This window comes from Varanus komodoensis, unplaced genomic scaffold, assembly GCF_004798865.1.
Source record: "Varanus komodoensis strain SLA01 unplaced genomic scaffold, ASM479886v1 scaffold6_4, whole genome shotgun sequence".
Taxonomy (NCBI): domain Eukaryota; kingdom Metazoa; phylum Chordata; class Lepidosauria; order Squamata; family Varanidae; genus Varanus; species Varanus komodoensis.
Window position 1 is genome coordinate 8,800,988 of NW_025336347.1, and position 13,291 is coordinate 8,814,278.

Here is a 13,291-nt window from a genome sequence, read left to right on the forward strand (position 1 = left end):
TTATTTTTACAAAATACTGTGGAATAAATACAAGAAGAGGGAAAGTTCTGCCTCTTTTAAATGGCTTGCATGCCAGAAGTGGATCTGAAGGAGGGCCTTGAAGCTGGAAAATACAGGAACGCAAGATTATACAGGTGCTCTATACCAGTTCAGTAGCCCATTTCCAACAGTGGCTAAATACAGATACATTAAAAGTGTTCCTGAAACTCCCAAAATTACTTCCTGTCAAAATATGGGTAGATATTTGTAGTACCTAGTGCTTTCCTTCTCATACGCTCATCAGCCTTTACCAATTTAGAGTTTCAGGCTCATGATAGGACAGTTCACACATGCAAAGCAGCAAGTTTTTCTCCTATTTTATGTTTTCCAAAATTGCCTGTATCAATACAGAAATGATTTGATGTTAAGAGGAGGTATACTCTCAGTTTTTTTCCCTATTCTAACATTTCTTTGTGAAGTTACTGTTTTAACCCCTAATAGTTTTATAGTCCTCTATGCATTTCCCTTGAGTTCTATAGTATCCTTTCCAAGATGAGATGACAAGAACTGTGTAGTTAATGCTATATTCAAGGACTGAATGTATTTTTTTGGGTATATTTTCAGCGCAGCTGATTTTATGACCAGTGTGCTGAATATCTCACTAGTAAAGATAAGCATAAGTTATTTCCTACATGGGGTACATTATGGCTTGTTAAGGGGGTGTACCCAGCAGTCTCTAAGCTAAATGGGGTGGGGTTATGGTTGCCAAGGTACACTGAATTAGAAAAAAACAGATGGTTGCTTTCCTAGTGCTGCTATGAAGCTTCAGTACAGATCAGACTTCCAGAGAAGCTTTGGGATATCAGCATTAGTTTCAGCCCTCCAATTGGTATGGGTTTTCTTCTAATGTGTTGGGGCCAGTGATTGTTTCTTTGGGGCAGGTTTGTCTCTATGTGTCAGTGTTGTAATTTTATTGGTGACTTATAAAGAACACAAGGAGAGTCTTTCTAGAGCAGACTCAAGGTTCTTCTCATGTAGCATCCTATTACCAAGCCCATAAGCATGTCATGAAAATGATTATCTTCCCCTGATGATGCCTCTCAGTAAATAGTATTCAGTGGCATATACTGCCTCTGCCTGTGAAGCTTCTATAAAGTCATATACCCATAATGTCAAATACCCATTGGATCTTCCATTAATTTGTCTGATCCCCTTTTAGAGCCATCTAGTGGCTATCATCACCTAGAGAATTCCTTATACCTATTTAATGCTAAGTGTTATCTTACGCCTTTTGTGAATCTGCTCCTAATTCATTTCATTTGATGATCCCACATTCTGATATTAATAGAGGAACAGAGAAAAAATATCAGTGTGTACTTCATCCATACTGCATATCATTTTATGAAGCTGTTCGTGTCCTCTGTTAGTCTCAGCAAGAGCCCAGCTTCCTTCAGGAAGCCCTCATCTTGTGCTGCTGCTATTGTTGTTTTGTCCAGTTGGTAAACGGAACTAATGACATATACAAGGACTGCCCCTAAAGTCTTTGTGCACTGAACCTGCCCATCTACCTATTCAAACATGAAGCTTTGCTGGTGATGGGAATGTTATTGATGAGATTCAATAGATGAAGGAAAATACATGTAAGCAAATTGCGGCACTGAGGTTTTACGCACAGAAACAGGATCTTAGACATTGTAGGAGACACTACTAATGAGCAAGTTTGTTTTCTTAGATAGAGGCTTATTTGTGTGCAGAATATTAGTATATCATTCTGTTTGTGAGTATTTGAAGTATGAAAGGTTTTTATAAGTTCCAGAGGCCTTTACCAAATAAAATCGTCACCATAATCACTGTCATAAAAGGATTGTTATCGCTCTACCTTAGTGTACACTTTTCAATTCTCTCACACTGCACTAACTGCTCTGTCTACAAACTAACAGAGTTCTGGACTTCTCTCTTGTGCAGCATTTGTCAGACCAGATTAGACTACAAGAGCCAGTATTATAAGGGCTGATGTCCATTGAGGCTGAATGGAGATCAGCAACCTACTTTCACAAAGGCACTCCAACAAGTCTTGAAATGGCTTAGATGAGGTGAGAGAAAGAAAGAAAAGCAAGTACTTTCCTACTATACTAGCCATCCTGGTTCCTTTTTAGTCCTCTTCTCTTTATTTCACTGGCTGCAGAGGAGTGATGAACTGTTGATTAGCCTCTAGAATTGCAGGGCAAAAAGGTTTGATCTCTGGTTAGGAGGGAACGGAGAGTCTCAGAAGAAATTAGAGAAAGAGAGAGAAACCCTGAACAGACTGTATAGCTTGACAGCCAGGACTTCCTTGTGCCACACTTTACTAGTAGCAATCCCCCCACCCCACCCCTCAGCATTTTTATAAAAACCAAAACAAAAAAAATTAACCACTCAGCCTGGGCATTTGGCTGGTATATAAACAAACAAACATACATACAGGGAAGCGATAACATCCCATTTCGATATTCTGCTATGTTGTTGCCAGCCTGCATTATTCTTCATGCCTACTGCCCCATTGCTTTCCAGTGCTTAATTTGAGTCCATGATCCCTTGTTCTTAATCCTAGGACATTTGGAGTAATAACTGTGCCTTTAGAACCAGGTGCAAAGTATCTTTCTGTTGCCAAAGTGTAGCTGCAACTAACCCCCACAACTTGAATGTCGCAAGTGCTTTCAAGTTGAAGCACCAGCTAAGCCCCAGCGACTCAGATTTTAGAAATTAAGAGCTCTAATATAATCTTGCTACTCGCTCATACTTTTGGATTACATATTAGACCTTGCAACTGCTTTATTCTCCTTTTTCACTTTGATGCATCATATAGAACTATCCTTTCCTAATGCTAAGTAAGCTCTTCTGTGTTAGCCTTACCCTGGAGCTTCTGGGGCAAGCACCTCACCTACTGAAGAGATCAGAATGTCCCCTTAGGTGTACAAATTTAACATTGTGATAAGGCCCCGTGAATGCAAGCAAGATACTCTTCAGGATTTTCTGTGACAGAGCCAACAGCAGTTGAAAAATTAGGCATTTTTTTGTAAAGCTAAATGTTATGGGAACATAAATAAGAAAAAACACCTATGCAAAACAGTTTTGGTCATTATGTAAGCTCTGTGCCAGAATGGATAGAAAATAATATCATGTGAAATTCACCAAGGATCTCCTACAGGTATACACACCAAAGGGGTGTGTATACAAAAAACAAAAACAAAAATGCTAAATATTAGCATTTTATGCAAATCTGTCATATTTTCTATTATATTCAATTTGCATATCATTAATTTTATGTAAATGTATATCATAAATATCTAATAGTGTTCACAAATTGTTATGCTCAGTACAACATAAGCAATACAATGCATGTAACACTCCCATTCCTGCTGCACAATATTGGGAAGGCATTCAGAAATACCACTGAAGATATGCAACATTGATCTTTGTATTTGAGCTGATTATTTAAATTGGCCATTGGCAATTAATCAACTACAACTTGAGTTGATTCTGCTTTAGTTGTTTGGTCTATTGATTGAAGCTTGTTACTCACGTCACAAGCTGTATATGTGGCTTTCAAAGGTCTTACATTATTATAAGACTAGGACATCTTTTTTTCTACTGCAATTGTGGGAGAAAATAGGTTCTTAAATTATGTCCTATGTCTGCCTAAATATGTATATCTGCTTGTTAGACAGAAATGGTAAAAGGGATGGTGAACATATGTCAGTGACATATTTTTCCGTATTGAAAATTTCTATATTTAAGGTGACTCGCCAGGTAGTATTTCAGAGCAGAAGGAAAAGCTTAATATTCTGGCTTTGCTAAGCCCCATCAGCTTACTTTACTGATTATGTTATCCCGGCCTTTTTGTTAGATCTCTCTGGTTTATAGTAGGATCTCTCTCTAGCTTCCTGACTTGTAGAACTAAAGTTGCCCCTTCAATTAATTCAAGAATGCAGTGTAATCTGCATTTGCTAAATATCTCACTGAACATACGCAGAAGGAAGTGTGGATGCCACACTCACTCCTTCCGTGTAGGCATCTTGCACAGGGACTATTTCTTTCTTGTTTTACATTAATGAAGTCTTCACTCTTCCCACTGTTAACACCTACGCATGTACTGAACGTCTCCAAGGAGACAAGAAAACCCTTGAGTCCTGCAATGGTGAATCCTCCAATGAGGCAGCAAGCAAGAGGCAACTCCTTGAGGTATCTAAGCTTCCAGCTGTCCTCCTGCAGGCATTAATTTCCTTCTGGCTCCTACAGGCAGGCTTTCTCCTTTACATCTGAAATGTTGGTGAGTGCTTCAGGTTTCTCAGAGTGAGCTGGGTGGGGAAGCACTTCATGCATCTCTTTGTTCTTTCCCCCAGAATCTTTACATTGCCCAGCTACTTCTTCAACAATCCCCAATGTATTTCCAAGTCTACCACTGTCACTGCTGAGACCTGCTCAGTCGAGCCATTGCAGGTGTTTCACATGTTTCACATGGATGTTCCTTTTTTGCTATTATCTGACTTCACATTAGGCATAAAAGAGGGACCTTGAATTGTCAGATATACTGGATGCTGCATTCAGCTGCATCATGCTGCCAGGTGTAGTCAACCTTTTCGTAGGGCTTGGGCCTATTTTAATCTCTCTGCAGACATGCAACAGAAAATTGTAACATCTCTGTTAGTTTCTTCAAGTGATATTTCCTGTCAGAAAGCTTTTTCACACACAGTTAACAGAAAGTGTAACTTGTTATAGTATACAGCAGAGATGAATTGCTTGGAAAGCTTGCAAAAGAGATAGTGATGGAAGAAGAGTACACCATCGATAGTAGTTAGCTAGGATAACTACAAATAGACATGTCATACTCAGAGACATCATGCCTTTGAGTTGCAGTACTAAGGATAGTCATGAGGAGAAGGTGCAATTCTGTGCATGTTTAGCCAGAAAACAGTCCTGCAATTCCTAACATGCTTCAGCCCAGCATGGAGTTTGCTGGGAGGGGTGTGTGTGTGTGAGCGAGCGGGTGGGGGGAGGGTTGGTTCTGGTTACACATGTACAGGATTGTGCTTATATAAACTTTGGGTTGGAACCATAACAATACTTACTGCCTTATCATTTAATGCTCTAGCAATCTGGGGTTGGGCTTTGGCATTGAACAGTCTTCAATTCATTTTACTTTAATATGGAACTACATTAAAAGTGGCTTGAAATAACACGTCTATTAATATCAGTGATCCCTTGCAGGTGCTCCATAGTCATTGCCCATCTTCAGTGTAAAGCTTTACATTGGACTTAATCTTTCAGGCTAAAGGAGATCCTGGGCAGTATCCAGTGCTGTTCTAGTGCCTCTTCAGATTGCTAGCACTTCCTAGAACAATCCAGAGAAGTTCCCTTCTGCAAGTTAGAGTAACTTGTTCTGTTTTGAAAATGAGTAGTTCCATTTGTTCTGGTTGCATTGCAGAATGCCAGCTTTCCATTACACTGGTGGTAGGTCTCCCATGGGCAGAAATGGATACTGGTCCCTGTATTCAGATAATCATAGTATTCCTTAGTTTAGATATGTACTTGTCCTGATAATGAACAAAATACACAGGAGGGAAGAAGAATGTGAGACCGAATGAGCCTGAGGTCTGCTTCTTGTCTCCCTAGAGATAATCCTGGTAGAGAAAGTAATGGATGAACAGGATCATAGAATCAAAGAATAGTAGAGTTGGTGGGGACCAGAAGGTCATCAGGTCCAACCCCCTGTTCAGCGCAGAGCACTAAGTTAAACCGTCCCTCTCAAATGGCTGTCCAGTTGCATCTTGAATGCATCTACTGTGGGAGACTGTGGCGGAAGATCTCAGACAACTATTTTCACTCTTCTACTTGTAAGACAACTGCTCTTCTGCAGTGTGTGTCTTCATCAGGATGGAATAAAAAGAATTATTTTTACAAATACCTTTTCTTCTAGGGGATGTTGCTCTTGTGTACACTTTGAGAGGTCTTCAAGAAGAGGCTGGGACATGAGCTGTAGGCAGTTTGTTGGAATGTAAAACAGCCAACAAACCTTCTCACCAACAACAATCTTCATTTTGTTTACCCCTGCCTCAGAAGCTTCAATTTCTTACATCAATTACAAGGTGATATAAGGTCAAAGCACCTTATACAGATCTAGTGAAGTGATGCACTCTTTTGTGAAAGCTCTAGTCCAAAGAGGGGCAAAATAGTTAACATTATTAAAACAGTTTGTTAGCACAAAGAGTCCCCTAGGATCAGTTTGGCCATTTGTTGTATGCTGAGTAGTCGTCATTGCCATCTCAGCATTTGGTTTTTTATTTCCTACTGCTTGTATAACTGTTCTTGTGACACTCCTGTGATGCAATGACAATCATAGTTTATTGTCATAGTGTATTTCGAAATATTACTGATCAGGGAGGGCAGATGATTTTCCCTGTGGGTAGACCCCTTAGGGCTTAAATTTTTAATATGTGTGGGAGAACAAGTTATGAGCTGGGTAATATTTAGTGCCAACTTACCAGACTTTCTAGGAGTTTCTGTTGATCTATATCAGAATATAGGAATTCATCACAGGTGAGTATAACTTGGTAAGGATTTACATATAAAGAAATTCAATAATTAGTGTTAGCTTAATTTTATTTTCATCATGTTGTAAACTGACCAGAAAGCTTTGGCTATTGAGTGGTACAGAACTGTGAAGAATGAATGAATGAAATATTTATCTTGGGTTTTTTTCCTAGGCTCTTCAGGTAGCAAGGCAGCTTCTGTTACAGCAGCAGCAGCAGCAGCAGCAACAGCAACAACAGCAGCAGCAGCAGCAACAGCAGCAGCAGCAGCAACAGCAGCAAGTGAGTGGGCTAAAGTCTCCTAAGAGGAATGACAAACAGCCAGCACTTCAGGTGAGAAATCATAATAACAAAATTCTCGTTCTGTCTAGCGTTGCAACAAACTCCATGGAATCCATCCCTTTAGCACTGCAGATTTCCCCTCACGTTCAGCTTTTTTCTTAGAAAGCAGGACGAGCTGAGAGGAAATCTGGAAATGCTTGCAGAACTAAGGTTGCGCAGCCAACAACCTTCTTCCAGTGTCATGTGCAGCACAAAGCAGGGCTACCGGATGTGGCATGGAAGAGGGACACTGTACTGTGTTCACACAGTGTTTGAATCTAAACACTGAGCATGCTTGCTAGGAAATTATACTCAACAAAAAGGGCTGAAGGCCAGGAAGCTGAGTGCAGGGTATCTGACAGATTCTCACCCCCAAATAGTTCCTCACACGTTCCGATTTGTGTCTTGGTTTGAGTTCACGAGATTAATTGCCAAGGAAGCATGTAAGGTAAGGGAAAAGTTTTTAAAGAACACTCATCATTGCTGCTTTTGATGTCAGTGGCTTGGTAGCATGGTACCATCAAAGATATCGACACTGCAATTCTGCAATTTTCAAAATAACTTGAGCAAGTATGTGGAAAGGGATTGTAGCACTGTATCTTTCATTTGCAGAAGATTCTAGGTTTTGTTTCTGACATCTCCAAATCAGGTTGAAGAATCAGTCTAGAAAATAAGGAATTAAATGAACTTAACATAAAGCAGCTTTCTATGTTGGAGATCATGATCTTACATGTGAGGAAGGGCAGTTTCTAGAATGAAGTGCATCCAACAAGCACCTTGAATTTTTGATATTTGAAAAATGGACATTCTTTGTGCTGTTTTTAAAGTCATCTAGAAGAGTATGTACAATCCTCTGAAATAAAGGGCATGTGACACTCCTAAGTTAGAGTTAGTAAAACTGATCCTGTTTAAAAACAGCAAGGATTAATGGAATTGAATTATCTGTTAATGGTTTTGAAAGAATTAATGTTTTAAACATTTCAGTGAGGTTTGAACATTTTGCTGAATAGACAGTTGTTTTTCCCAAAACCAGTTACTACTTCTGTCAAAAACCCCATGTTTGAGATTCCCCATATTTGCTTGACCAGCCTTTGCAAGAGTATAGCTTTCTTCTTTCATCCTGCATCATTATATATTAAGTCAAGGTAAATTGTTTCAGAAGAGATAGATGTATCATCTGCTGATTTGGTTTACATTTCGAAGTAAAGATCATTAAATCATACAACCATGATATTAGAAATTTGCTTAGTTGATCTAATTTGTTTTGGTACTTGTGAAGGATTGTTGATTATATTTGTATGAAAAGCGTTAGGTACATCCAGTGACTATAGAAATTCCAGTAGTTTAATTATCATTTCATGCACGGTCTGTGAGAAAGTTGCCTAAAAATGAAGTGATATTGGATTGGATTCTAAGATACCTGAACAGAAGACAGTTCATAGAAGGATGATTTCCCATCTCTTCCTCTCTTGCTAACCACCTGAGCCTCCCCCAAAGGCTTATGCAGGCTCTCTGAACAAGGTGGAATGGAACCCAGTGGGCTACTGGAGGGACACAGAAAATTGCACCAAATCAGGTTGAAGTTTACCCAACATTGAGCAGTTTCTGTATTGTAGCCTTTTGCTTTTCACCTTCATGGTTTTCCTGACACTTTTCCCACATTTGGAGAAATTGTTTTGGAGGAGGAGGGACAGAGGAAATTGCCCTTACATGAACTTACTTTCTGTATCTTATTTTTAGGATTCTAATAATGTTCAGAAGGCATGATTTGCTTGTAATAATGCTTTCCTTGTAAGTTCTTTTAAAATGGTATTCAACATGCATGTCCAGTATACATTGTTTTCCAAATTTAATGGACTATGTACAAGTTAGGTTGTTATCTGGTGATCACAGAATAGATGGTTAGAACTCACTTGATCACACTCAACCATGTGGTATTCCACCTTTCTTTTTTTAATAAATTGACATTCTTCATAAGGAATAAACTGTTTTGTCCCTAGACAAATGTGCATTTAAAGGCACTGTTGTGAAAGAACTGGATATTAAATCCATGCTGTTTTGCTCTGTACACACACAGACAATTTTGGTCAATCCATAGCAGATCAATTTGCCTTTTAATAGACTCTTCTACTGGGGACATTTTTAATGAGATATTGTGCTGGCAAGGCCCAGTGTCAGGTACTAGAAGAAATGCTTTGTTGTGCAGATGTCTTAAGAATTGCTCCAGAGGATGAAATATGACTGTGTTGACCTTTCAGCTGTGAGCTTATTTGTCAGGATTCAAATAAGTTGAAAGGATCAAACTAAACAGTTTCCGTAGTCCGACTGGGAATTGTGTTTCAGAGGTCAACAGTGAGGGCCACATCGCAGATTCCATAACATAGCCAATTGTTGGTACATATTAAAGTGTTGGAGCTGCTTCTGCAGTCAGAGACACAATTAAAATTCTAATTTATTAATGTATACAGAGAGCTGGTCCAGCCTGTCACTCACTGATTCAAATGACTGCCCATTCTTTTTCCACCCTTGCTCCTTGAGCTTTTGCATCCTTAAACCTACTTCTGAATATAACAGACACGGTGAGCCCACCGGCACAATAAAGATGTATATTTTAAAAGGGCTGGAGTATGGAAAAGAAATGGTTAGGAAAAATATACAAAGATACACAGATCCTTTTTCATTTTACTTGACAGAGTTAAGTATTGAATGTAACTGTTTGTATTATTTTGTTAACTGTAAGTCATCATATGTAATCTAAAATTAGCTTTTTTATTGTTCCTGCTCTAAACCATCTTGGATTCAGCAGAGGAACAAAGTTCCTATCCTTTTTAAAAGGAATCTGCTATGTTAACTGGGTTTAAACGTATCCATTAATAAAGTTTTCTGACAGTGTTCTTCAAAAAATTACATGAGGAATACTTTTTACTAGTTCAGGTGTTTTAAGGGTTATATTATGTGTTTAGGCCTTTATATGAATGTTTAGGTTATACTCACACGCTCGCTCGCTCGCTCGCTCGCTCTCACTCTTTTTCTGTCTCTGCTTTCAAGATAGTGAATCCATAAAAAAAGCACAGTTGCTTGTAAAGGAGAGGAAAGGCAGAATATTGTTTTAGAACGATATGGCATATAAACTATTATGTTGGACTAAACAGGTAAAAACTAAGAAGGATATTTTGATAATTTCTTACATTCCTAGCAACTTACCAGTGACATAGACTAAGCACTACGTGGATCAGTGCTAGTTGCTCTGTGACATCATATGTCCATTGACCTTGACACAATTATAATCCAGTTTAATGTCTTCCAGTAGAAGATCCTTTATTTCTCCCTTGACCTTGACAGCTATTGTTGGAGACACATTCTAACATATTTCATATGTTTTCTGTATAAGCATTTTGTCTGAGATGCAGTCTGTTGCTAGGGTTTCTTTTTAAATAAATATCCAAATACAAATGCCATGACTCACATTTTAAACATAACAAGTATACAACTTTGTCTTTGATTCAATAGGAACGTGTGGCTTCACAATACAAATGAAAGAAAATTAAAAGTTTCAAGAACTGATTTTAATCACCAAAACTTAGAATGCCAAAAATACAATGAGTAAAGAATAAAGATTAATAGTTTGTGCAAATATCTAAGTCTTATTTAAATAAAGAATTTTTAAATAAATAAATACTCAGATTTAATCATTAAGTTTTTCTGTTGGAGCATTTTAGCTGTCAGGATATGTTTATAAATTGGAAAAATGTATACATGATACATATTTTTGCTCAAGAAGATGACACTATATGTGTATTTTGGCAGCATTAAAGTTTTGCTTTAGAATGTATCCTAGAATCAAATGATAGTTGCATATCATGGTCGACAATATTTTTATAAATTCTGAAGATACTTGGTTTGTAAGACTTACAGTGTAATCCAGTGCAACTTCACTCAGAAGTATACAGCACTCTATTTAATGGACTCGACTCTGAAGTAAATCTGCATAAGATTACATGGCATTTCTTGTTCAGTATTAGCTGATCTGTGAGGATGGGAGGACAGTAGTAACATGTACCCCAAACAGATACTAAAATTATCATCAAAATTCTGTGATTACTAAGTTGGATAGAACAATGCACTTATGCCAGACTTTATTAATTCATTTGGGAATAGTTATATACCAATGCCCATTTCAAAAATCTCAAAGCAGATCACAACATATAACATAAGAAGGCATCATTAAGGTTACAGTCCATTGAGAATGCCTATAACCTCTCAACTTGGAGAATTGCAGGTATCTTATGGAGTGTGGGAGGACAGAGGAAAAGGTTCCTTCTGTTTTCCTTCAACCTGCAGAATAACAGGGAAGCCAGTTTCAGCTATCTGCCTATAATATGTTGGTAGAGAAAGGAAGAAGCTGGAGGCCCTGCCAGGACACATTGTATCCTGGTGCCACCTCTCTCTTGCCCTCCCACTAACACCCACTAAAGTCTTTCCCGAGGTCACATTAGTTCCTTGCATAGCGGCTGGCTTAGTTCTTTCTATACCACCCGCAAACAGATGGAGAGCTTTCAGAGAGTGAGTGCTCCCTAAGTGCTGCCAAGGGCTGTAGGACTGTGCTGTAAAAGCGTAACAGAATTTAGGTAAGTTAATGATTGGGAAACAAGTAAACAGGTCTATTATCCTAAAGCTAGGTACAGTAGCATACATATTACTTGTTCATTGACTGGGGGTGTATTAAAAGGTAGCATCCACTCTGGCTCACTTTATACTTCTGTTGCACTCCTGTGCCCACTTACCTGGAAGTCAATCCTGTTGAACTCAGTGCAATTTTACTGCTGAACGATTGTGTTGTAAAACAATCAATAAAATTAGCTCTACCATGAGCCTAACAACCTGAAATACAAGACTGAAAAGGGAAGGAATGTGGAAAGAAATACGAGGTTAGTTCTTCAAGTTCAGGAAGAAGTAAGAACTTGTAAGCATTTTAATCTATTGCTACCTGCCTTTACTGGTGTTTTAGCTTGACTAGTGGTGCTGGCTGCTGTTCTTTCAGCTGATGAAATCCACTACAGTGTCCTTTCTTACTGCTTTTGCCATTCAAAGGAAACTGGCAGTTGGAAATGAATATACTTTCTGTCAGAGAATTTGAACCGGCTTCCTGCAACTGCTCCTGATACAGTTGTGTTCATGTACATGATTCCGTTGTCCATGATGTTCCTTCTGGAAAACATGATCTTAGGAGGCAGTTTCTTACTGGACCTGGATGTCCTGGCTACTAGATCAGGCCAGACTATGCTTCTTTTCCGTTTTGCAGTCACAAGGCACCTGGTATTTGGAGTTAGGTGTTCCTTCTGGTGATAGTGGAGAATCCAGCACACTGTTGCTGCCTCCAATCTGGCTGATAAATGAGGCCCTATTGGTCCTCCCTATTGGTTTTATATAGTGGTCTTCCTGAGAGGCAGGCTTAATCTCTCAGTGTTTCTTGGTTCCCTGGCTAATGCCAGAGGCATTGAGCTTCCTTCAGGTCTGCAGGCTCAGTGCAATTGGCAACTTTTTAGGTAGTCACTCCTATCCGGTAATCTCTTCTGAACCTTGCAATTTCAATGAGTTCATGGAGCAAAATCCTTAACGCTCTATATTCATTCCAGATCCTGTGAATGCCAGTTTCTGATGTCTGTCAGCTATGTTTATCTCAGCAGCCAAGAGATGTGCAGACAGGAATTCTCAACTTATTATACAGAGCTGATTGCAAGATAACTCTGACCAATTAAAACAACCTATAAGAAGTCCTGAGCTTCTGTACTCCCCCTCTCCTTTCCTGCTGTGCAGCTGAGAGAAAAACTGGTCTAGCATTCCATTTTCAAAGAATTCTGGATGTTATGTACAAATTAGACACTATGGTTTAAAACAAACTGTGATCAGTTTCTAAACAAACTAACTTCAGATCAATGCTTGTTTGAATCTGACTTGTCAGAAACCTTGGTCTCTGTTTTGTACAGAACAGGTTTCTTGGTAAATAAAACTAAATACTAGCCTACTTGGTTACATGGGGAGAGGGGATGGGAAGTGTGTGTGAGCCTGAGCCATTGCTCAGGCTTGTTCCTGTCCATGTAGTAGCACTAAACCATGTACTTGCATTATATGTGAACTAACCAAAATTGAGTATGTCATCGTTGGCATAAAAATTATGAGCCACCTATTCTGCATCATAAGAGTTGAGAATTACATTTGACCCATAAAAATATTTGTATATCTTACAGATGGATATAAGCCCTTAAATACATTTCATTGTATCTAAAATGCATCTAAAGAGTATATGCAGGCTTATTAAAAATTCTGCCAGTTTCAATTTTTAAAGGATTAAGTCTATAATTGCAGCTTTTAACCATGAAAATACTATTTTAAAAAACCCTCAATAATTTGGCCAGGCTGTA

At 38.7% G+C, this 13,291-nt stretch overlaps 1 protein-coding gene across 16 annotated transcripts in view; it reads left to right on the top strand.

Annotated features, from left to right (window-relative positions):
* FOXP1 (forkhead box P1) overlaps positions 1–13,291 on the top strand; it is a 664,276-nt gene that overhangs the window by 472,599 nt on the left and 178,386 nt on the right. For all 16 annotated transcript variants that reach the window (XM_044451999.1, XM_044452001.1, XM_044451998.1 and 13 more), the window contains one exon: positions 6,723–6,881. In XM_044451999.1, the coding sequence (XP_044307934.1) occupies positions 6,723–6,881 (159 nt within the window). The remainder of the gene's footprint in view (positions 1–6,722; positions 6,882–13,291) is intronic.